At 38.7% G+C, this 26638-nt stretch overlaps 1 protein-coding gene across 4 annotated transcripts in view; it reads left to right on the forward strand.

The window, feature by feature from the left end:
- LOC118403912 (diacylglycerol kinase beta-like) overlaps positions 1-23484 on the forward strand; it is a 79015-nt gene extending 55531 nt beyond the window's left edge. For all 4 annotated transcript variants that reach the window (XM_035802778.1, XM_035802776.1, XM_035802779.1 and 1 more), the window contains 19 exons: positions 359-408; positions 1347-1421; positions 2156-2275; positions 2564-2684; positions 6511-6614; positions 8647-8766; positions 9679-9777; positions 10553-10720; positions 12331-12404; positions 15097-15171; positions 15316-15401; positions 16060-16149; positions 16426-16583; positions 17999-18063; positions 19212-19302; positions 19659-19878; positions 20704-20824; positions 22106-22166; positions 22993-23484. In XM_035802778.1, coding sequence (XP_035658671.1) covers positions 359-408; positions 1347-1421; positions 2156-2275; positions 2564-2684; positions 6511-6614; positions 8647-8766; positions 9679-9777; positions 10553-10720; positions 12331-12404; positions 15097-15171; positions 15316-15401; positions 16060-16149; positions 16426-16583; positions 17999-18063; positions 19212-19302; positions 19659-19878; positions 20704-20824; positions 22106-22166; positions 22993-23085 — 1991 coding nt within the window. In that variant the 3' untranslated portion in view covers positions 23086-23484. The remainder of the gene's footprint in view (positions 1-358; positions 409-1346; positions 1422-2155; positions 2276-2563; positions 2685-6510; positions 6615-8646; positions 8767-9678; positions 9778-10552; positions 10721-12330; positions 12405-15096; positions 15172-15315; positions 15402-16059; positions 16150-16425; positions 16584-17998; positions 18064-19211; positions 19303-19658; positions 19879-20703; positions 20825-22105; positions 22167-22992) is intronic.
- The last annotated feature ends 3154 nt before the right edge of the window (positions 23485-26638 follow it).

Consider the following 26638-nt stretch of genomic DNA (forward strand, 5'->3'; position numbering starts at 1 on the left):
ATTTTTCAAATTTGGACATAATTTGCATACTTAATTAGGAAAATCTACAGTGTTTTCCATTATAGGACTCAAATACACGTAACATGTAGTATATGACAGGTGGAAGATTAGCAGATACCAATTATGCAAATAAGTACCTAATTTGCATAAATACCTGATTTGCATAATGAGTGTGCAAGTGTGCATGTGTTAAATGATTAGATTATCAACATTGTGACCTGCGTAAGTTAGTTAAAGGTGTACATAGCCAAGCATGAATTATGCAAATGTGAAAGTCATTTGTTCTTAGTTTCAAAAATGACCATGTAAAATTGTTGTGCCAACAATGCTTTACCTCCCTGCTGTCTTTCCTCTACAGTTATGTTCAGATTATATGACACTGATGGAAATGGACTGCTGGACAGTTCGGTAAGTTGCACAGAGCAATCCATGGGAGTTGGTTTGTTACATGGAAATAAAGAAGTGGATATTTGTACAGAAATGCATTAACTTGGGGGTACCTTGTTGGTGATAATATCTGACCAGCATACATGTATGATTGATGCAGTAAATTGAATTTGTCACCACCAGTGCTGAGCAGATTTTTATTGGACTTGACAGAGACTAATGTTAACTTTGTAGCCTTTACACAATTACAGATTAAGTTTACTTGTGGAAAACTTCTCTGGTACACAACAAAATCATGATAACCCTCAGCAGATGTCTTCACACTTCATTGCATATTTAAAAAATCTTGAGATATTGTGTTAAAATTTAACACAAGTCAAAACAAGTCAAGATCAAGTCAAAACATCTCAAGATTTAACTTAAATCTTGAGATGTTTTGACTTGATTCTTTGTCTTGATTCTTTCTGAAACATCTTGGATATGATTGTTATGAAGATTCTCAAGATTGTCTTTTAAGGAAATCAAGGAAATCTTGAGATTTTTAAATTATTTTTTATTTTCCAGCGGGGGTCATTATGATTCGTTGTGTAACAGGAAGTTTTGCATAAAATATCGGACGTGTAATTTCAAGCCGTAAACAGTGAGAAGTGTAAGTCCAAATTGCTCTGCTCAGTCTAATCTGTTCTATACGTCGATGTAGGTTAGACATCCAGGTAATAAGATACGCCAAAAATAGTTACTCAAGCAACTGGATATGGTTTTGAAAACCAGTTGATCTGTTCTATGTTTGGGCTACCCATTGCTTGCTTTAGAATGGATTGGCTTTTCAGAAATTGTGCTTTATTCTGATTTATCATAAAAACGTGCTATATTTGATTTATCGTAAAGACATGTATCAAATCATTTCAAATTATTTTGAAATCCTTAACATTCCTTCACAACTTTTGTCTGCTATGTAGGAAATAGAATGCATAATCAGCCAGATGATGCATGTAGCAGAGTACCTGGGGTGGGACGTGACAGAACTCAGACCTGTAAGTACAACTTCAACATTATCGCATCTACATGACATTGTATTACTAGTAAGGCTCTTCTGGGTTACTGTTGAATGTCATCAGATATTTCCTTTTGTTGGAAAAAGCATTGTATAGTTTGTCCTCAATCATCAACAACCTGTAATTCGCAGAAAAATGTCAGAGTTTGATAAAGATTTAAGAACAAATTGAATGTGTAACGTTACCTGGTCGTATATGAATTTAAATTTAAGTTAATCCTATTGTTTTGTTGCAAGACAACTCAAAAGTGTCTATTCTGCTTAATTACAACAGTTCCAGCTGATTGCAAGACTTAGTAAGGATCATCCTAAGATTTATCCAAATTGAATGAACACAGACGTTTGTGTACACCCTTCTGATGAATCTTACAAACCATCTTGATTCCTGCCATCCGTAGTAATCAAGTTAATTTCTGTTTGTGACATCATACAATGTAGCTGCTACAATGTAACATGGCAGCCATTTTGGAACCTGGTACCGCAACTTGCCAAAAATATTGTTTTGAGAAGCTAACAGTGCATAGTCATCATAAGCATTGAATTGCAAGCTTTCAAAATTTTTGTTTTCATGCTTCTCAGAAGAACTTTTTTGTGTATTAGGTTTTAACAACTGACAATATTACAACTTACAAGTAACAAAAAGAAAGACATTTTGCTCCATGTTAATCAAATTTCAGCTGCATTGGACGTGACCTTTGATCTGTATTTGCATAGATCCTTCAAGAGATGATGGTTGAGATTGACTACGATGCTGATGGAACTGTGTCCTTAGAAGAGTGGATCAAGGGTGGTTTGACCACCATACCTCTATTGGTCTTACTTGGGTTAGATACAGTAAGTGCCTTTTCATAGTGTTATTTCTGTGCCAATGCATATGATACATATCATGTCACCTAAACTTTGCCAGTTATAGTTGTGTCCAGATTGTGTGGTTGTGTTGCAGTAGTGTTATAGGTGATAAATTGTATATTACGTACCTGCTGTGACCTGTTTTTGTGAACATTGCCAAGACACAGTTTAACATCAGAATTTGTCACTTTTGAAAGCCAATTTAAAAGATTATCAGTTTTCTCCTGTAAAAAGAATCATGACATCCTTTTTTCTTGGTCTGACCCTCTGTAGAATGTGATCAAAGATGATGGTAACCACATATGGCGGCTGAAGCACTTCAACAAGCCAGCTTTCTGCAACCTTTGTCTCAACATGTTGATGGGTCTGGGGAAGCAGGGTCTGTCTTGTACATGTATGTATCTTGTTCTTACCTGTTCACCAGCATATTTACTGAAAATAAGCAATTACCGTATTTTCTCAATTAAAGTACATCCCTCAATGAAAGTCATACCCCCAAGTTCCAGACAAAGACCCCGTTCATACTAAGCTTGCCAAATTGCAATCAGGTAAGTCGCACACCACAGATACTTCTCATCATAATGCAATTGTGCGCGGCTATTCAAAAATTGCGTCCAACAGCAAACTGGTTCAAGCTACATTTATTGCCATTCAGCGCCCCCTCCCCAATCATCACTATCACCAGACCCGATGGAGCTCATTGTACAATGGATATGTCTCACGTACCTAGTATCTTTTCTTCAAGTTTTTTAAACTTTAATTTTTCTAAACAGGTTCCACGTTTTTTCTTCGCGCGTGGCCCCCAGGATGTGTAACGAGTGTTACACACGTTCTTGTGTTTGTACGTTCCGTTGGTCCCCATCACTGCCCCCTTGAAGATAGCCACAAAACTTGCCAAGTGTCTGCCATGGGATTCATGAAAAGCTACTTTAGCACGGGATAAATTTTCATATGACGAGGTGTTCCATGACTGGGTCAATATGGGAACCAAGCCGACTTCACGCCACATTTGCGTTCATACTGGAATCGCGAGTCGCCCAAGCCACATCGAGGTGGTTCGTGATTAAGCCGGCTTTGATGTGACTTCAACCGTTCATACTAGGCCACATGAATCCTGCGTCAGTGGTTTGGGCTTGAAATCCGATTTGGCGAGCTTAGTATGAACGAGGTCAAATTTGCCAGACTGAAACATACAGTGGAAAACATGAATAAAGTATGCCACACTTCTCTGCCAATCTTGAACATATTTTAAACTGGATAAATTTGGATTCATGGTGTTTTTCTCCGTTCCCTGGGAATCTGTACTTAAATTATCCAGGGATCCGAAAAGAAATAAATACGCTCCACTGAGTGTAGTTACATTGTGCATGCAAACTTAAACTTTCTGTTGGCATGCCACTGGTAACCGGTCGTTTCGTTACATCGCCTTTTCGTTACAGTCGATTCGTTACATCACGAAGTCATTTCGTTACACATGGGGAAGTCATTTCGTTACACATGGGAAGGTCATTTCGTTACACTTGATTATTATACTATCTTTGTCGCATGTTAAACACTATAAGTGTTTTCCTGTTATCTTTCCCAGGTTGATCTTTCTTGGTTGACATTAGAGACGTGACAGGACACTCAATTTTACGTTTGGTTTTGGTAATTGTTTGTTTTTTATCGTTCGGTTTTGTTCCGTTCCGTGATACCAATAGACACATATCATTCATCCCTAACACGTCCCTGTTTCTCATATCTCTCTACTAACACTGTTCAATGTTTCTATATCTTCAAGAAAGGGTATTCGATTAAGTTTTTACCGGGGAAATGCGAATTTCGGGAAAGGTAAGTCGGGGAATAATTTGCGGCTCGGCTTAGAAGAACGTTGCTGTAATGTATCTTGACCCGACTTTGCATTGAATGTTTCATATTTATATTGTCAGAAATACTCAACAGGGCATTGTACCATTTGGGTTCCCCACCGACCTTTGTCCTGTATAATATTACGGTATTCACTATTACAGTACTAGTACTACGTACGTGGTGGGAAGGAGGACAATGAACCCTTGCGTCATACAATGCATGACGGTCTAGCATCAGTTGTCGACAAAGGAAAATATTTGTGTGCGTTGTAAGCTGCTTGGTTGTAGGAAATGTACAGAAACATTATATTTTCTCCTTCTAAACTGGCACAAACTGTCCATAGGTTTCTGTCCATACCATGTAGAAGTAGAAGAACATCTGCTATGTTACAATCACATTTGCTGCACAGGCGTAACCCACGCCAAAACAAGCGCCGCGGGCGCCATTTTGAATTATATTCAGCGTGAAAGACGGCGCTAAGTTTAAAACTTTCAGCGTAATTTGTGGACACAAGTTGTACACAAGAAGGTGAAGAGTTTATCTCTCCCATATTTACAGTAGTTCTAACTCAGAACTATGAAACGAACGTCTTATTTTCGGCATGTAAGCGGTGTTGTGTTTGCCACGGTTCTAGTCATGAAAATTCCCCGCTTTATTTATTGTTGTAAACCTATTGCTGTTACAAATTCCATAGCCTTCCTTGTATTTGTAAAGACCAATACGAGTACTCAGGTAATGTATCTTGACCCGACTTTGCATTGAATCTTTCATATTTATATTGTCAGAAATACACAACAAGGCTATTGTACCATTTGGGTTCCCCACCGACCTTTGTCCTGTATACTATTACGGTATTCACTATTACAGTACTACGTACGTGGTGGGAAGGAGGACAATGAACCCTTGCGTCATGCAATGCATAACGGTCTAGCATCAGTTGTTGGCATAAGAATATATTCGTGTGTGTTGTAGGAAATGTGTGTGTGTTTGAGTCCCGGCTTTTTGTTACCACAAAAAGTAATAAATTTGTAGTAAGAAGTACTATAACGGCCTGACATTAATCTGTAACGAAATGACTTCGTGGTGTAACGAAATGACTTCATGGTGTAACGAAATGACTTCATGATGTAACGAAAAGACGTGTAACGAAAAGACCATGTAACGAAACGACCTGTATTCCATGCCACTGCGTGACTTGAATCAGAAATAGAACAAACAACAAAACTTTATTATCTAAAGAGGCACGGCTGAACAGTGCCAAGACACAACAAAAGGGTGAAGTGTCTAGATCCAAGAGTCTGTGCAGTGAGAGAGGAGCCCACACCCCCGGCACAACCCCCCCCCCCCTAAAATAGTTTCATCAGGTTGGTAGATCAATGGAACAAAGTCTTCTTTGTTCAATTGAAGACTTTTCATCAATTGAAGACTCTTCATCAATACAAAATGTATGTGATAAAGGCGGCAGATAAGTTTACAGAAGTTGTCAAAACATTTACAGAAGAATTTAAGGAAGGTTGTGTAACGAAGAAGACTTTGTTCAAGTAAGAGAGGAGGTTGAAAAGGCTTACCAGGAGTACCTGTCTGGGAATAAATGCTTTAATAAATAAGTTGCTTCGTGAGAAGTACATTAGGAGAAAAAAATATGACACCTACGCTTTCATTGAGTAAGAAGAGCTGACAAACAGAATTGAAGAAGTGGAGAGAGCGCACCAGGGTTCAAAACTTGGTACAGCCTGGAGGTTGATCAATGACATCACAGGTCAGAGTAGTTCAAGAAGTCAATCCAGTGTGGGAAGGCATGTGGAGAGGACTCTCGAGTTTCTCAAGTATGTCGGGCTTGATAACATAGTATCGAGCTTCATCAACAAGTCCTTCACCACCCAGGAGATACCAGAGAGTTGGAGGACGCTCATCATTGTCCTAGTTCCAAAATCAGATCTGTCAAAGCCAGACAACTACAGGGGTATCAGCCTGATATCCCTCATGCTGAAACTCTACAACAGGATGTTGCTTAACAGACTGAGATTTTGGGTCCTCTTCCAATTCTGTCCTGGCAGAAACCTCAAATAAAGTACATACAACCCAACTTTGGCAACCCTTTGACTGTGACCACTTTCGGATTTTGACAAGTTTAAAATGTGTGTACTTTAATCGAGAAAATATGGTATAGACATTGTGCTAACTACATGTAGATAAAGCCTGCACATTTAGCAAGGATTACAAAAGTTGGTATGCATTTAGTTAATATACTTGCGTAGGCACAATACCCAGGAGCATGCACAATATTCTTCTTACGTACGGTAATTTTGCTCCATTTGGCTTCATTCAAGATTTGTTTCTCATTGCTAAGACTCCCTGTTGGTTTTGTGTAGTCTGCAAGTATACTGTGCATGAGCGCTGTGTGCAGCGGGCTCCAGGGTCCTGCATCAGTACCTACACCAAGTCCAAGAGGTCATCCAACGTCAGCGGCACACCGGTTAGTCACCCTACCATATGGAGATATTGTACCACATTCAAAAGATTACTAAACTTTTCTGACCTTTTCTGATGTGTACATGTATGCTTACTGTCCAGTCTACTGTATCTGATGTGTATTCTTACTGTCCAGTCTACTGTTTCTGGTGTGTATGCTTACTGTCCAGTCTACTGTTTCTGATGTGTATGCTTGCTGTCCAGTCTACTGTATCTGATGTGTATTCTTACTGTCCAGTCTACTGTTTCTGGTGTGTATGCTTACTGTCCAGTCTACTGTTTCTGATGTGTATTCTTACTGTCCAGTCTACTGTATCTGATGTGTATTCTTACTGTCCAGTCTACTGTTTCTGGTGTGTATGCTTACTGTCCAGTCTACTGTTACAGTATCTGATGTGTATTCTTACTGTCCAGTCTACTGTTTCTGGTGTGTATGCTTACTGTCCAGTCTACTGTATCTGATGTGTATTCTTACTGTCCAGTCTACTGTTTCTGGTGTGTATGCTTACTGTCCAGTCTACTGTTTCTGATGTGTATGCTTGCTGTCCAGTCTACTGTATCTGATGTGTATGCTTACTGTCCAGTCTACTGTTTCTGATGTGTATGCTTGCTGTCCAGTCTACTAGTACTGTTTCCAATGTGTATGCTTGCTATCCATCCTACTGTTTCTGATTTGTATGCTTATAACCAGTCTACTGTATCTGATGTGTATTCTTACTGTCCAGTCTACTGTTTCTGGTGTGTATGCTTGCTGTCCAGTCTATCTGGTTTTGATTTGTATGCTTGCTATTTGTTCTACTGTTTCTGATTGTGAATGCTTGCTGTCCAGTCTACTGTATCTGATGTGTATGCTTGCTGTCCAGTCTACTGTTTCTGATGTGTATTCTTACTGTCCAGTCTACTTTTTCTGGTGCGTATGCTTGCTGTCCAGTCTATCTGCTTTTGATTTGTATGCTTGTTATTTGTTCTACTGTTTCTGATTGTGAATGCTTGCTGTCCAGTCTACTGTATCTGATGTGTATGCTTACTGTCCAGTCTACTGTTTCTGATGTGTATGCTTGCTGTCCAGTCTATCTGGTTTTGATTTGTATGCTTGCTGTCCAGTCTACTGTTTTTGATATGTATGTTTGCTGTCCAGTCAACTGTATCTGATGTTTATGCTTGCTGTCCAGTTTGCTATTTCTGATGTGTATGCTTGCTGTCAAGCCTACTGTATCTGATGTGTATGCTTACTGTCCAGTCTACTGTTTCTGATTGTGAATGCTTGCTGTCCAGTCTACTGATTCGGATGTGTATGCTTACTGTTCAGTCTACTGTTTCTGATGTGTATGCTTACTGTTCAGTCTACTGTTTCTGATGTGTATGCTTACTGTTCAGTCTACTGTTTCTGATGTGTATGCTTCCTGTCCAGTCTACTGTTTCTGATGTGTATGCTTACTGTTCAGTCTACTGTTTCTGATGTGTATGCTTACTGTTCAGTCTACTGTTTCTGATGTGTATGCTTTCTGTCCAGTCTACTGTATCTGACGTGTATGCTTACTGTTCAGTCTACTATTTCTGATGTGTATGCTTGCTGTCCAGTCTACTGTTTTTGATGTGTATGCTTGCTGTCCAGTCTACTGTTTTTGATATGTACAAATGTATGTTTGCTGTCCAGCCAACTGTATCTGATGTTTATGCTTACTGTCCAGTTTGCTATTTCTGATGTGTATGCTTGCTGTCAAGCCTACTGTTTCTGATGTGTATGCTTGCTGTCCAGTCTACCCTATCTGATAACGTTACGTATGCTTGCTGTCAAGCATACTGTTTCTGATTGTGTATGCTTGCTTTTTGTTCTGATGTGTATGCTTACTGTCCAGTCTACTGTATCTGATGTGTATTCTTACTGTCCAGTCTACTGTTTCTGGTGTGTATGCTTACTGTCCAGTCTACTGTATCTGATGTGTATGCTTGCTGTCCAGTCTACTGTATCTGATGTGTATGCTTGCTGTCCAGTCTACTGTATCTGATGTGTATGCTTGCTCTCTATATTACAGCAGATAATGAACCACTTCTGGGTAGAAGGCAACTGCCCCACCAAATGTGATCGCTGCAGGAAGACAATCAAATGTTATAATGGACTGACAGGGCTCCATTGTGTGTGGTGCCAGATGACTGTGAGTAACACATCTTTCAACCCTGCCCATAATTTATCTTACAGTAACTGTTACAATTTTACTATGGAGGTGTTTATCTGGCCATATATAAGCAGTCAGAGATGTTTACAGATTTTCTTGATGAAAAAGAGGGGAAGAGATTAGATTTTGGGTTTAGCTCATGAACAGGCAGGAATATCTTCAAAGATTCCTTATGAATGTATGGTGATAGATTATTACAAATGTAGGTGTTAACTTTGTCATTGTCATTACAGAGCGATGGACATCAAAAGGAGTGTATTCAGTATTCTACCTCAAAAGTTACCTAGAATGTATGAGACTTAGTGTAATTTTGAAGAATTTCCCATGAAGCTCACTCAGATAATAACCACCTGATGGTAAAAGCTTGGCATGTGTGTAGTTTTAAGTCATATCCACAGAGATTGAAACTGACAAAGTGATATGTGTACATGTACCTGTCCACTAATACCATCAGGTTCAGGCAGCTGTTATCACTCGTTCTCATTAAAATGTGCCAAATAGCGATTTGAGGTTCGAAGAAATAAATCACCTCATTTTTCCATCAAAGGTACCTCATTGATTAGGACAATCTCTCTATTAATGATAGCCAAAAATTGACCAAAAACTGACAACTTTTTTTTAACCCATTGGTCATGCATATGCAGGCATATGTAATTGTTAACAAGGTTTTTTGTAACGTTTGTTACAACTGGTACCATTTTTTCTTTGAAATGAGTTTACAGTTTGGGCTACATCATTTAGGGATAATAGGACGTACCTACATGATCTGGTCAAGAAAAAATAAGAGACTGTCTAGGAAGAGTTGTGGTTGGTTACTTGATGAATTACCACTTTTGCTCATGAGAAGTACAATGTAGGCTATTTTACTTATATTCTGATGTATTCCCACAGCTACATAACAAATGTGCCAGCCATGTGAAGCCAGAATGCACCTTGGGAACACTCAGGGACCACATTCTGCCACCAACATGCATCGTTCCTGTTGTGTTGGTAAGGATATCGGCTTCTATCATGATGGTAAAAAAGGATTGTGTAAAAACAAGTTGTACTAAAATAACATGGCTTGCTTACATCCAGCTTTTTTTATGAAGGCCTGCCATACTGGAATTGTTAACTGTGTACAGATATAAAATTGAAAACATGGGTCGATAACAGTTTCATGTATTTTGTTGATTAAAATAACACTTTTGAAAATCTAAAAGGTGCTGAAATTTGTTATCAAAAGTCGGGGTGTACATGTACTTCAAATTATTGCATCCATTGGAATAATGTGAAAAGAACCTCAAGTAGACCAACTGTAGGTGCTACAGTTCTTAAGTCCTTGATTTATACAAAATTACTCAGAGAACAGAGATTACCCTAAATTTGAATGATTGTGTTCAAGATCAGTGGACAAGGGGAGTTTGACTTTTTTATTTTCCATTTCAATCTCACAGATTTGACCAAGTGTGAGGAGGTGCATAGTTTAATCCAGAACAATCATTCCATTTACCAGTGGAATATGCAGTTTTTGTTACCATGATGGTATTGTCATGTTCATATATAATACACAATGCAATTGTGTGAAAGCCTCATTTTCACTATTGTGTGGTCTTGGTGTTTCAAAAGTACATTGCAGTTTGGATTACATATTGATTACAAAATGCATGGACATCGCGATTTGTAACATTAGAGTCTGACTTACAATTTGAATGAATGTAAAATTAGAAATGAAAATCTAACCAATGGATGATTCCATGAGTTTGTCCTGATTTGTTTCCTGCAGGAACGCAGACGGAGCACCAGTTCCAGAGACAGAGAGCCCCAGCCCAGACGCAGCACCACCAGTACGGAGGGGGTCGGCTCAGACGGGGACAACTCCGCCTCCAGTGGGAATGTCAGTCGCTCCATGTCCAGGACCAACTCCATGAACATGGATGGACAGGGATTACAGGTGGGAACAACAGTTACAGTTATGTAACGGGAGGTGCCCTAACATGACACATGGGGCTCTATCACTAGTTGTCACAGAGTGGTCAAATTTTGCTGAATGATATTTTTATACATTCATCTCAATAAGATACTTGAATGAGAAATACATAACTACGGTTCATGAACCCCTCACCCTCTGCGTTCCAAGCAGCAACTGCTGCGAGACGTTTTTGTAAGCGTACCTTCCAATTTTGTGCCACTCCGAATAGTGTGCCCTAACTTGGTGCGCTTTTGTAATTTTGCTCTCGTCAGACCTTGGTAATGACTTTAAAGGCGCCCAGAGCAGTTTTTAGTGCATTAAAATTGGGGATATTCTGGATGAGACAATCGGTACGGTATTGACATTTACTTCACCATTCTAGCACAATTGAGTCATTATTTCGTACTTTCAGCGTTTAAAGGGACGCACAAACGTGCCGCAAACGGACCCCTTTGATTTATTATATCCTACAATAAATCAGCACAGGATCGAGCCACTAACGGTTTCCCGTCGGTACTTTTTGGAGATTTTCGAACGCATGAGGTCATCGAGCGAATTGAATCTGATTCGCCCGTTCGCAAATCGAAACTTTATTCGAACAAGTGACGACATCTCCGGAAGCGTTCGGGATTCATTTGTCATGTTCGCGTGCGTTCCGAAAATTTGAAATAATGGCACGTGCAGCGCTCAGATTTTCAATAAGTTTTCACCACCCAACGACGTCTCATCTTTGCTCAATAAATGTCGATATGCAATGAGATTGTGTTATTTAACCTTACTGTGTGTAAAAATGTCTTGAAAATTAAATTTCAAAAGACGCAAAAACTGCTCTGGGCGCCTTTAAGTAAACCAAAATAATAATCAGATTCTTTGGTAATTTAGTTTTCCTTTGACAGTAAAACTGTCATTGTGTGTACTTCTCGTCGGACGTGAAACGGAAAAAATGGAGCTGAAGAAAATCAGGAACCAGATTTGGGACTGATTCGAAAATGAACAGTCTGAGATTATACCAACAGGTGTTCACATGTTTTGGTCCAAGAAAATGTGAAGAGCAAAGAAGAGAACTTGAAAGTCAGTGTTTCTACACTTGTCAAACTTGTCTAATCAATGCAGATTTAAAGTACCATAATTTTTCTACATGTAAGCAGTAAATATGTTTGGAGTGTCAACACTGTGACCTGTGTATGTTAGATAAAGGTGTACATAACCAAGCATAGATTATGCAGAAAAATCACTTAATTTCAAACCCAGGTAGCTCAGTGCGCTACCTGAAATTCTGGAGCTCTTCCCACACCCCCACCCCACCTATATACTTGCACGTTCAAGGTTTTGTATTTCTTTCTTCATGTTCATAAGATAAAACATTAATAGTTACATGCAACTGGAAGAAAGATAAATGGATAAGTAGCTGATTTGAAGAAAGTAATAAGTTGTAACTTGAAACTGGGGCAACCTGAAATGTTGATGGTGCAACTTGGCTTTTAACTCAGGTTGCCGCCTGGACAAAAAGTATTTTGATGACTGTTGATCACAGTGTAACATTATGTTCTTGTGTGTACGTGCATGATGACTTGTTTGTTATGTCCCTACAGATAACACCTCTTCATGGCACACATCCTCTGCTCGTATTTATCAACCCCAAAAGTGGAGGCAAACAAGGAGAAAGGTACAAAGTTTGTGTACTCCTGAGCAACAAACTGAAGAAAATGAAATAATGATTTTGTTGTAGTAAGAGTGTTTCTTTATACAGTGCTGTTACACAATTCTTATCAATCATCATCATCATCATCATTGCCGCATATCAGTCATTGAAACTGAGGTGGGCCGTCATTGTTCTCCACAGTTTTTTATCTGCCGCTGTCTGTTGCACCCCCTCCCATGTTCATGCTCTCCAAAAAAAGACGATCGACAAGACATTATCAGGCAACATTGTGCAGCAAAAACTTGTTTTCTGAAGAGGGGAGTGGAATGTACAATGTCATTGAAAACCATTCAGTATCATAGCCTGATATGTAGCATATACCGTATATTCTCGAATAAAGTACGCACTTTTTTAACTTTTCAAAATTGAAAAGGTGCTACAAGTTGTTGCCAAAGTTGGGGTGCGTACTTTATTTGAGGTCACTGCACAGAGAAATGGTAAAAAAGCCTAAAATAAAGCTACACTTCTAGTAATGTTTCAAAACATGCACATTGTTGTTGTCTTGTAGTTGTCTAAACATGAAACAAAGAAATTGCCTAAACATGATTTACATAAGATTGGCATTTGCATACAATCCTTTTGAGTTAGTGACTTTGACTTGTACAACTGGTTTTCCCTGATTTCTTCTACCAGTTCTCAGTGATTTTTATAATTTGCAGTAGGCAATTCACAAGTTTATAGAGACAATGACAGTGTAAATGCAGGGTATTTCATGCAAAATAACCTGGGGAAAACATCATAAATTTGAATTTATCCAGTTAAAGGTCTGTTCAAAATTGATGGAGAAGGGGTGCGTACTTTATTTGAGTTTTCCATTTTACCTTTCAGTCCCAAAGATCTGTCTAAGACTTTTCCAAAATCAGGGGTGCGTACTTTAATTGGGGTGCGTACTTTATTCGAGAATATACGGTATACATGATTGTAGACTGTAGCATTTGCCTTGGGCCCCATTCATGATGCAAAATGGATAAATTTGTCATGATCATGAATGCTCCGTTTTGGATATGAAACAGATATTTTTGGATCTCCTCTCCTTGTAAATGTAAAACAGTTTCTAGTTATCTGGAATTGTGCATGATATAACATGCATTGGCATAATACCGGTAGTAAGACTTATACCGGTAGATTAAAAATACTGGAACTTAAAGAGATCTACACATGCAACAATAGTTATTTCTGAGCTGTGCACACTTCAGACATCTAGGTGTCCAATACACCATTTACAAAGCATCGATAACAATGCATTCGAAGACAACAAGGCCAAAAGTTTTCAGTATACTTTTTTTTTAAATTTCGGGGTAGGCAGCTCGTCGTGGGACGAACACACTGTCACATTCATTGCCAAATTTATATAGATCATAATTACACATGCTCACGGCACAAGACGAACATGATTCAACAACAATCTTGAATTTCTGTTGGTGACCTACAACTCATGTAAAAGTGTGAAGAACCGTTGCATAATAGCCCGGATCTACGACTGAATGGGCAAAATTGAACGTACGCAGCCATTTTCCCGCCATTTTTATATCTACGCTAGCAGTGAAGTGTTACGTCATAGCGGTTGTGACGGACAGAAGTTAAATGAAAATTCTTGACAGTATACGTCCGTTTTCTCATGACATTTTGTATGCTAATGCAGGTTTATGTTTTATACATTTACTGACAGAAAAGGAAGGAACATCAGAGGATGTATAAATGTACATAGCGGCAGTTAATTGTGCCGTGTTTCTTCCTACCGGTATTTTGTACCCCCTCCCAACCACGCGCTCGTTCGCCGTGTAATTCCGCGGCGTGTTACAATTACAATATTACGCTTTTAGCAGGACAAGAGTGGCAGAAAAGTTACACAGAAGAAGTGGCAAGGGTAACCGATAACAGCAACATGTAACTGGAGAAAATGATGCGTTGACAATTTGTCAAATCAGTATGGCTAGAGAAATCGTCGTAAACGTACCGGTATTATGATAATAGATGTTAATATTGTCATCATGAACACAAAAGCTGCATGTGTGGATTTGGATTACATCTGGGCACCTGTGTCACAGGGGAGAGTAGAGTTTTAGACCTGTCAGTTGGTTTTTTTAGGTGCGTTTGTAAGTGTAAAATTTGTTTTTGTTATCGGGCCGCCTCCTGGTCGACTGGGGAATCAACCGTCTTGATATTGGAGAGGTGTGCGTCAAGAGGAAACGTATAGCATACATCGGGATCAGAATGTTTTCAAAGGCATTTCCAAGGCCATGAAGAAACATGGCTCCAGCAAGACATTGGTTCAGTTCCAATTAAAGACCAATGATCTGACAAAGAAGTACAAAATTGTGCAGAATCACAACAATCTTATCGGCTCAGATGACACATTACCATGCATTACCATGCCTTTTCAAGGAACTGAAACAGTTTGCCCATGGTTGCAATTTTCATGAATACATGTCGGATTTTCAGTCCAAACAGATAAAACCAATTTATTTTTTTGCATCATGAACGGGTCTCACATAGTCTCACTTGCCTTTACCGAGTGGTACAGCACCATGCAACCTGTCAGAGTTTTATACAATTGCTATTACAGTTTGTATTGCTCTGTTGTAATAGCTGGACACACAATGCTGTGATAGATGTTACATACTGCATTTTTTTAAGATCTGTTATTTCCTTACAGAATCTTGCGCAAGTTCCAGTACCTTCTAAACCCTCGCCAGGTCTTCAATTTGAGTAAAGGTGGGCCCATGCCTGGGTAGGTTTCAACTTTTTCACTTAGTCATGCAAATACTGGATAAAAACAGTAATACTAGGAAAATTTTGACTTCTTGTTGAAAAAGCTTTCAGAAAGCAATTGTATGAAACAATGATTGTTGAAATAAAAACATTATCTCTACAGGTTGAAGTTCTTCAGGGATGTGCCAGACTTCCGAGTTCTTTGTTGTGGAGGGGACGGCACTGTTGGCTGGGTCCTGGACAGTATAGGTACACACTCAGGTCCTCTCTTATATAGAAGTAATTGGTCACCTTTGACACCACGGAGGCAAAAGCTGAACAACTTTTATTGGCTTGCCAACAACCACATCATCTAGCTTCTGCTTTGTTCAAAAGTTTCTTTTCAATATGGTTTTGGAAATTGATATCGCTGTTGTCTGCTTCCGTGAGAGGCTGGTAGAGGATCGGATGATAATTCTAATATGCAATATCCCCAGACAATTTGGGGCATTTTTCCCCATCAAGACAAAGCATGAAAAAATTATGTTAAATAAATGAATACTATTAGAGAATTGATTCGTCAGTCTGAGGATATTTGTTGCAGTTTTGTTGATGTTGTTTGTTGTAATATGTGCATTACAATTATAAGCAATAAATACAGTCTAACCTTCATCAACTACAGAGCTATCTTTTAAGAATATTTTTTATAACCATACTGCATCATCTGGAATTTTGTATCTTATTTGTGTATCGTAGTGAATCTGGTATGTATGGATGTAGAAGGGCAGATTTGAATGTACATGGTTTTGCCAAGTTATAGTATTACATGTGCAAGAAATCACATCATACATTGTACATGTACACTGTTTTGTGTCTCCTGTTTGACCATTTGATTTGAAGAATGATACAGTGTTGTATTTGATCGCAGATAAGATGCAGTTTGCCCAGCCCCCTCCTGTGGCCATCCTGCCCCTGGGGACAGGGAATGACCTGGCCAGGTGTCTGAGATGGGGAGGAGGTAGGTACATGTACATGTATACTTCTGCAGCACTTTCTTGTCACGACACATAATGACTAAATGAAAAAGGTATTTGGCTTTTGCTTCTAGCCATTGCCTGTGTCTGTGATGTGGTTTAATAATTTATATTACTGAATCATATCCCTGGTATGTGGTTACATAGGTCTGGACCTCAGTGGACTGAGAGAAGGTTAAACTTTGGATAGATAGAAACCACCATACTTACATGTAAATTAGGCCCTCTTCATCTGTTGTCTCACTTGTCTGTACATGTAGGATATGAAGGTGGCAGTCTGACAAAGTTTCTGCATGAGATTGAGCGCAGCAGTGTGGTGATGATGGACCGCTGGCACATGGATATCACTAACCACTCGGATGAGAAGGGAGACCCTGTACCATGTAATATCATCAACAACTACTTCTCCATTGGCGTGGTGGGCTATCTTCTCTTCTATACTATTGTCTCTTCAGAAATGCCCTTGCTGATTATAGTTTATTATGATATGTACACTGTAGTTTGGTTCAAAGTCTGTTACACATTTACTTATACAATGTAGAATATACAATGAGGTGCCTACAGTTTACCATTCTCATATGTAGAGCAGAATTTGCATAATAGATTTAGGCCACAGCAAGTAAATTTTATGGATGACGTCATGCTCTCATAAATTTTCGCCTGATTTCAGAAAAAAAGAAAAGATTTTTTTTCTCTTCATGGTTAGATAGACCGAAATGGATAAAAATAGTGTGTTGTAGCCGAATAATTATGCTTGTAAAAATGACACTAGGGAGGTAGCCATGACTATAGTAACTGTTGCAGAAGTTACTATAGCATAGTTGTAAAAGTGCAACCAATATGGAAGCCAGGAATGTAGTTGCCAACTTGGCAAGTGATACCAGTGTACCACACTAGTATCACTTTTACTACACTTGTGAAATACAGGAATGAATGCCTTCAGTTGTTAGTTGTGATGCCACTTTTTTGTCACTTCAAATCTTGTTACGATATTTATGTTGTCTATTTAAAAAAATTAGCCATCTTATTTTTTTTACCCATCTTTATTTTGCGTCATCTCATTATTTTTGCATACTGCATAGGATGTCATCCATAAAATTGACTTGCTGAGGCCTTACCTCTGCTTAATCACCTGCCCATGGCACTATTGACCAGTCTTGCATATAGATATCAATGAGCTTGCCTTATTTGGCACATGCCAATCAATATGCAACTTCACTTCCAATATGGCAGGAATATAGGCTCAGCCTGACAAAATTGCTTTGTAGCAATAAGATGATGGTTTCTAAGTGTTTTTAGGTAGTCGTCAGTGATGCTGAGATAGTCCTTTATCCACAGATTCTATATTCTATTATTCTATCTCAAATTTGGTACTCTTGAAACAAGTTTGGATGCAGAAAAAAAGGACTGTCAAACTGCTTTGCTTGAACTTTGTGGTATGCCCATAGACGACCGTCTTGGTCAAGAATGCTAATCAATTGGCATGCCTTATTTAGCGGAAGCTTTTCCTTTGGACATCACAAAGACATTTTCTCTGATTGGCTGACAGTTAGTTAGTCATGACACACCCAATAGTGTAAAGGGTAAGGTAGTTGATCATAGTACAAACTAAGTAGAGTTCTAGGACACTTCGTCAACTTCTTTCAATCACTTAATATGCTGCATGTTTTTACATTCAAACAGTAAACATATGTTACAAGATTGTTACAGATTGCCTAAGACTGATAATTCAAGGAGAATAGAAAGCACACAATTGTAAGATGTACTACTTGCAGGATTAATCATTAAGTGAGCATTGAAGGCAGAAAGATTTTTGAGCTGTCTATGTTCTAGGATGCATCTATAGCACACCGATTTCACCTGATGAGAGAGAAGCATCCTGAGAAGTTCAACAGTAGGTACTACAAACCTCTCTTATCTTCCACACACATCTGAGTTCTAGCACAGCTGCAGTTCCCACCACAACAGGCAGGTGTCTGTGGAACACCATGCATACAAGGCACAGCAATTTAGTGTTGGTGTAGTTTTTTTTTTACAAAGCTGGCATGTTGTAACCATGATTAAAAGATGGTAAGCATGGAGGTGAGAAAGCTACTTTTTCTTACGTTACGACAGCATCCAAACAAAATGTACTTTGCTAGGGCTTCTCAGATGAAAGACAAAAGTCATACATGAATGCTGCTGGTCACAATGCTGTTTGGATTGTTTTGTACTGTATGTGTTGCTGTAGTACACTTAAGGTAGATGGACAACATCCTTGAAAACACTGTTTCCTATGCTCAATTTAAGCTCAACAAGGCAACTCACATATACTTCAATTATAGGATAACATTTATGTTAAGTCTTCTGTGGTCTAAAATCAGTTTCAGATGCCTATTCCATGTATTTAATTTAATTTCAATAATATTTATGTTCAAGTTTCTGACTCAATAAAATATTTTTGAATCCGTTTTACTGACGATCACAATGTAGAAGTCAATATGCGCAAATATATGTCAAATATTTAGCTTTGATCATTATGCACATGAAAAACATAGACTAAGTACTGTTTCATACGTGTAGAAGTTTGTTGTGCTGTGCGGTATTTTCTCTTATATATATTGTTAGGGGCAATGGAATTCACTGACACCATCCATATGGTTCATGAAGTTACATTTAGAATTCTTTCATACCCAGCTATGTGTAGTCAAAAGGCCAATTTAGCCAGAGAGGAAACCTTTATTTGTTACTGTGACAAAGGAATAGTTCTTTCCATTGGTTTTTATCACACATCGAGACTGCAAACTGCAATCTGTGGTAGAGACTGTCATAAACATGAATATGTAGTACTGTAACGTTACATGGATAGAGTAATGTATACAAATTTTGTAAAATGTATAATTTGTCAATATGATAGTAGTGCTAGAATTTGATTTGTACTTTTCCAACTAAGCCTTACAATTCTGTTGATGAGTACAGGCTTTTATGGCAAATTACATTTTTCAACAATAGCTCAGTTAATGAAATCACAGTAACTGATGATATTTTTCTTTTATGCTGTACCCAGGATGAAAAACAAGTTGTGGTATTTTGAATTTGGGACAACTGAAACACTATCTGCGACTTGTAAGCACTTACATGAAGACTTGGAGATACAGGTAAGATCAGGACAGCTCAGAGTGTTTAAGTACATGTAAGACAACTTCAGTAGTTGGTCAAGATCCCTAAGATTTTCAGGTGTGTTGATTTTTATACCTTTTACTTGTACTACTACATGTATGGTAATACTGGCAATAGGCTGTTTTGACTTGCTCAAAGAACTAGTGATTCTGTTACAGGTAATTGTAGATATATTTGTAGCCAACCAAGTTATGGTTAACTTAGAAACCAAAATGTAAGATGTATTGCAAGTCTCCTTTCAACTGTCTATACTTAACACTTTTCAAACCTCATGTTTTGTGTAGTAGTATAGGATTTTTCACTCCCAGTATTGGATGTTGAATGTCTGTTTCAGTGTGATGGAATGTCATTGGACGTGGGCAGTGGACGTTCCCTGGAGGGTGTGGCCATCCTCAATATCCCGTCCATTTATGGCGGGTCCAACCTTTGGGGCGACAATTCATCGGCCAAGAAGAGGAGCAAACATTTCCGCAAACAACTGAAAAAACGAGACAAGACACAAGACCACCTGTCCGTCAGCAGTGGTTCTGGTGACCTGCAGTTTGCAATACAAGGTGGGGACATCTGGGTACTCCAGCCCACAACTCCTCCCACAACTTTTGTTTCAGGAAATTCTCAGACAAACAAAATCATTGTTTGTACATGATATTTCTCAAAATGTCCTTCTCAAAAAACTCTCAACCATAATATTTGAAATAGCACCATGCATTGTCATCCTTTGCTGCATTTTTGAAATGTTCGCTTTTCAAGTTTAGTTGCTTCAACTCTGCATCAAATTTTATCCAAAATTCTTTCCTAAAGAATTTGGCAGTGGATCTCAAACTGTAGTTTGGAACCCAGCACAGTAAGAGCACATCAAATAGCACTGCCAGATTCATGATATGTTAAACATAAAAATGAAGCTGCACTCCATTAAAAATATGCACCAAAAACTTTTTTTAATTGCTGCTCATTTGATCACTGACACTGTACATTCCTCTGGCCTTATCTTACTCTGTCCCATGGGTGAGTCAGACACAATGAAACGGGAAGTTCAAAGTATCTGCTTGACTGACCATTGTACGGTATAAGTTTTTTTATCTATCTGGCAAAATGTCTTGAAGATACAAAATGTATAATGGCCATCTCCATGTCAGCTACATGTACATCTGTGAAGAACAAAACTGGTGCACATGCAAATACAGTCATGTACCATCGGACCCTGTAGTGATCGGGTACTTCCATAGATTACACATGTAGCAAAATAAAAGCCAGGTATAAAATGTAACCAGTACCAGTACCAGTACTGTAAGTATGTAGCCTCTGTTCTTCACCCTATCAGTGGAAACAGGAGGTTTTTCTTTGTGTCACAGGTTCCTGTATGTAGTCTCCCGTTTCAGACATTGGTGACAAGATGCTGGAGGTTGTTGGACTGGAGGGAGCCATGGAGATGGGACAGATCAAGGCTGGGCTGAGAAACGCCTGCAGGCGACTGGCACAGTGTTCATCACTCACTCTAAGGTAGGAGGACTAGTGTTGGTGTGTACATGTGGCACAGTGTTCATCACTCACTCTAGGGTAGGAGGACTTGTGTTGGTGTGTACATGTGGCACAGTGTTCATCACTCACTCTAAGGTAGGAGGACTTGTGTTGGTGTGTACATGTGGCACAGTGTTCATCACTCACTCTAAGGTAGGAGGACTAGTGTTGGTGTGTACATGTGGCACAGTGTTCATCACTCACTCTAAGGTAGGAGGACTAGTGTTGGTGTGTACATGTGGCACAGTGTTCATCACTCACTCTAAGGTAGGAGGACTTGTGTTGGTGTGTACATGTGGCACAGTGTTCATCACTCACTCTAAGGTAGGAGGACTTGTGTTGGTGTGTACATGTGGCACAGTGTTCATCACTCACTCTAAGGTAGGAGGACTTGTGTTGGTGTGTACATGTGGCACAGTGTTCATCACTCACTCTAAGGTAGGAGGACTAGTGTTGGTGTGTACATGTGGCACAGTGTTCATCACTCACTCTAAGGTAGGAGGACTTGTGTTGGTGTGTACATGTGGCACAGTGTTCATCACTCACTCTAAGGTAGGAGGACTTGTGTTGGTGTGTACATGTGGCACAGTGTTCATCACTCACTCTAAGGTAGGAGGACTTGTGTTGGTGTGTACATGTGGCACAGTGTTCATCACTCACTCTAAGGTAGGAGGACTTGTGTTGGTGTGTACATGTGGCACAGTGTTCATCACTCACTCTAAGGTAGGAGGACTTGTGTTGGTGTGTACATGTGGCACAGTGTTCATCACTCACTCTAAGGTAGGAGGACTTGTGTTGGTGTGTACATGTATGTGACTGTGTGTTTATGTGTACATTGTATATATGTGTGTGCTGGTGATCATGACACATGTTTTTGTGTGACTGTACAAATATCATGTGTGTGCTCACATGTAATGTGTGACTGTGTGTATTTTTGTGTAATAGCATATATGTGTAACGTTATACATGTTTGTATTAAAATTTTTGTAATGTACATGTTTGTGTGTATTTGTGTCTAATAATTATGTTTTTGTATGTATGCGTATTTAATCTGTGTGCCTCAGAATGTAATTGTCCTCTTGAGTTAGACTGTAATTTCAAACTAAAAAAATTGGACTTCAATTGATCGAGTCCAGCCTTTGTCAAGAAATTGAGAATCCATTGCTTCTGTGACACTAGGCCATGTAGGTGTGATAGAACAGTTATTGTACCATGGCTGTCCCAGCAGTAATGATAATAGCATTAAATTTTGTTTCTGTCCAGAACACACAAGAGACTTCCCATGCAGATTGATGGTGAACCATGGATGCAGCCCCCCTGTGTGGTATGTCCATACCATATGCACAATTGTTTTATATTGATTTTAATGTTGTTGATTTGCTCAATAATATATGAATGACACCTGTGCACACAGCAATTTTTGCCCATTTAAAGAAGTTTTTGACCATACAGTACGATATGTCGTAGAGAGCAGGTCAAAAGAGAGCAAATATATGCAGGCAATTGCAAAAAAAACAGGTACTGATATCATGCCAAAGTCAATTCCAGAGTCAAACAAGAAATGTGAAAGAACAAAAATGTTTTGTTTGGTATACAATACTCCATGTGTTTACTCATTTGATTTACCTTCCTGGACACTTGTAATGAACTTTTTTTGGCAAAGCTTTTTCCTATTCACACACTTGCATCAGGTTGGGGGTTTGCAGAGGATGTCACTCTTATAATTGAATTAATGTGGCCTAAAGTGGTAATATATTATGTGGCGAGCGGTGAGCAGTGAACACATGATGATTAACAAATGCTGAATGGAGGACACTACATCCTATATTACGAACTCTTATTACAAGATTGTATTCATATTACAAAAGGTTAGTTAAAAAAGTACCAACAAATAGCCTATACATTTGAAGCTTTTCTTATACAACTTGACATCTATGCTTCAAAATCTGAGTTGTGCTTATTATTGCTGGGTGAGGCCGAGAACTTATTGATTACCCCTCGTATCTCCTGGTCATCACCCTTAATACATCATCTTCATCTGGTGTGAAGGTGTCACAGATGTTCATGGCCACTGCTCACTTGTATTACCTCCAGGTTATTATCTTGATCCAGTGTACATGTGTTAAAGCCCATATTATCTGTACCAACAGGTCACCATCACTCACAAGAACCAAGTGCCAATGCTGATGGCGCCTCCAGCATCCAGTAAGGCATCCTTCCTCAACCTGTTCAAGAAGCGATGACCCAAGCCATGTGAGCCGTCTCCTGATGACATTCTACTGGCAACTACATACACTGGGGCAGTGCACCACTGATGCAATATGTCGACCACTCGTGTATCCTCCTGTGTTTTTGTGCCGTCCTGTAACAGCAGAGTGTTTTAATCTACCACACAACTGATGTCAGTCACTCTCCATGATGCGGTATTGGTCCCACTCCATTTGTCATGAAAATCTTATATAATTGAATGTCGCTTGCTGGTAGCCAGGTTTTCCTTCTGTTTTCACCATCCTTGCAATGAAATTTGGTCAGCTGTCCCAACAGGTATGTTTCAATTGATGTTCCTTATAACCTGATTGCTTCTGCAAGGTTTCATGTACTTTGCTGTTTTCTAGTTGACGGATGGGAACTAAGAACGGCAAGTCAATAGATGCCCATTCTGTTTCTTCATTTAAGATTGTTCCTTGCTAATGATTCTACAAAAGTCCATAACTGTACTTCGTCAGAAGCTAAGCTATATTGTTTTGTCTATTGCTGCACAATACCTTCAAAAGACTTCTCAGATCTTGCATTTTTCAATTAGGCCATGTTGATTTGATTATATGAATGACATCCTCTGGGAACCCCAAAACTGATGCGAGCATGCAGATAAAAAAAATGTTTGGCAAATAAAAAAGTTGCCTTCATCATGAAATCTGAGTGGTGAGGAAAGCTGAACAAATGACTGAAAACACAGTATGTTTAGAGATCCTTCATTTTTGTTCTTTCATATCTACTTCTATGACCTTGGAATTGACCATTCTATGACATTATTAGACGTTTTCTGATATTTTTTTGCATTCTACGGCAAATCTTTGCTCATTTTGCAGTTGCTTTGTATGATTTTCCTGCTATGGTTGAAAACCTTTTATTTGGTTTTCAAAATGGCCGAAAATTGATCCTTCACACAGGTGTCATCCATATAATAAAATCAACATAACCTTACACAGAAATGGTGACAAAAGAAGTTGGAAACAAACTGTATGTTTCAACTTAATCTGTTAGCTATTCCCAGAATACACTTAATTCTTAGTAGAGTAAGTGGACATGTAGTCGTGTTGTAAAGTACAAAATACCAAAAGTAAGGAGGAATTATTTGGCAGGTTATTGTCCATCCAGAAGGTATTAAAAATTACCAGCCTGATTCATGTGAAACTCACCAGATATTGATATTGCAGAGTGCAATTCCTGCAAATTTAAATGAATATTATGGGGTATCTTTTTCTGAAATCCAGTAGATTTTGATACATGTTAATTCCCTTTAATCATTCCGACTGCCGGCAGATCTCAGGTTGGCCCTAGATACTGTTTCGGCCCATGGATACTGTCTTGCCAACTGAAGGATCTGCTTGGAGATTAGCATTCCACTATTTCTGATATTTTTGCTTCATGAAATACATGTATTGTTTTTGTAAATTTCTTGCTTTATCTTTATCTTGTAATTGCACATAATATTCTCTTCTATAACGTTATATACATGTATGTAACGTTATACATCTTTATTCCTTACAACACTTCAAGAGCCAAACTTCATCAGTCCTAAACACTAAACACAAGTCCCTTAACATTACAACACTTGTCTTTAATCAGACATATGTATATTCATTTATTTGTTGGTTTGGCTGGAACATGTGCATGCAGACATTGCATATGCCCAGCCCAGGGAACCCCACTAATGGGTAACTATTATAAAGGACTTACCTTGGGAGAGAATAGGATACACAATCAATACATTACTGTTTGACAAATTACATTTCTATTCGCATTATCCTGTACACAAGCTATCAACATCATATATTACAATTATTATCTAAAATTCCTAATATGAGAGAATTTGTTTGAATTTACAAAGTAGTGCTTATTCAGGTAGGTTTACAATTTTGTTGTCAAGTACTAAGTTCTAAGCTTTGGCTTTGAAGAACGAAAATGAAGGAGCTGCCCGACATATGTCTGATTAAAGACTTGTTCTACCAACTCTGAACTACCACTTCCTGAATCTGACCTTTGAGGTCATTCTTCCAAACACTTCATTGTAATCTACTGATGGTGTATTCAAATAACTATGGATACACCAACATTAACAGGGACACCAGAAACATACATGTACATTGTAGACTTTGTACACAAAACCCCGTCACATACTTTATATCCATCACTCATATACATGTACAATATGATACAACTGCATGTACACATGTATGACTTTTGACCATTCTACCAAAAATGTTCCACTTGCACATAAGCACTTCCTGGCTTTGAGCCAAAGCACCATTTATACACAAGCCAAATCCCGCATTACACCACTCCTGACTTACATGGATACACATGTATTCTGCCAGTCTGAAATATTCACATAACTGTAGACACACACCAAGACAAACAACATGCCAACTTATTACAATATCTCCATTTTCACAGAGGTGATGAAATCTAAAGAATTTTCAAAATTGCTAGATATTTAATGGAGGTACATATAAAAGTCCCCAAACTCTTGTCTGAAGTTGAAATAGTAATTTTATTTGATAGCTCAGGAGACCTGAGTGCAAATCTGACCATAACCTAGCTCAGGCCTCAGCACTGAGACAGGCTGTGGACAGTCATACTGATGGAGATTACATCTCACACCCCCCCCCTGGAGTCTCTGCAGATAAGTCTGGGAATGTTTTGGCAAACAGATTGCTTGGAGGGTAGATAAAGTTACATTTCACTTCCCTCCAGAATACACGTAGCTTACTGAGCTATGTCATAGTTTTTCCTGATTCAGTAAACACTTTACCCAAGATATTGCCACTACATGTAGATAAGAGTCTGTTCTTGTCTGAATGTATCACACTCACAGGATGAAATTTTGTCTACATGTGATTATAACGGAGAAACATTTTTACTACGTTGAACAGACGCTCAGTCTTGGTTGTCCATCGTGATCGAAGATGACATGTATCTTATAGTAGTACCTAGTTGTATCTTGGGAAAAATGTGTATGTGACTGAAAACCTCAATTACCCTGTAATAATGATGCTATAAATGAATGTAAAACAGAGGGACATGCATGTATGTCTGTAGAGTTGTGTCTCCTTTGTGCTGGGTTTTAACATTGTTGATATTGACGGACGGAGGCCAAATATATGTGCTGCAAACAGCAGGGATTTAATGTCCATAACTTCCCTATGCAGCACTTTCCGGCAAAAATGATGTTTTTATTACTTGTAACTTTTAAAGATGCATTGTGTTAAGTACAGAAGTTGCTGTTGTGTATATGATAAGATCAGGACACTAAAGTTTGGCATGATCCTTAATAAGGACAGCTTTAAATCTGGTTTATAGACTAGGTAACATTACATGAATGTGTAAGTTCACATATACTTTAACTACTATGTAAATCAAAGCACATGGAAGTCAAAAAGTTATCTTCTTTATGATTCTGTGTTGTACCTTTGGCACTATTTTGTGTCATGATAGAGTAAGGATTTGAATGTAGTTTTACAGGTGGTAAACAGACCTTCTCAATACATGAACAGGAAAACTGTACTGTACTTA

The sequence above is a fragment of the Branchiostoma floridae genome, chromosome 16, assembly GCF_000003815.2.
Source record: "Branchiostoma floridae strain S238N-H82 chromosome 16, Bfl_VNyyK, whole genome shotgun sequence".
NCBI classification, from domain to species: Eukaryota; Metazoa; Chordata; class Leptocardii; order Amphioxiformes; family Branchiostomatidae; genus Branchiostoma; species Branchiostoma floridae.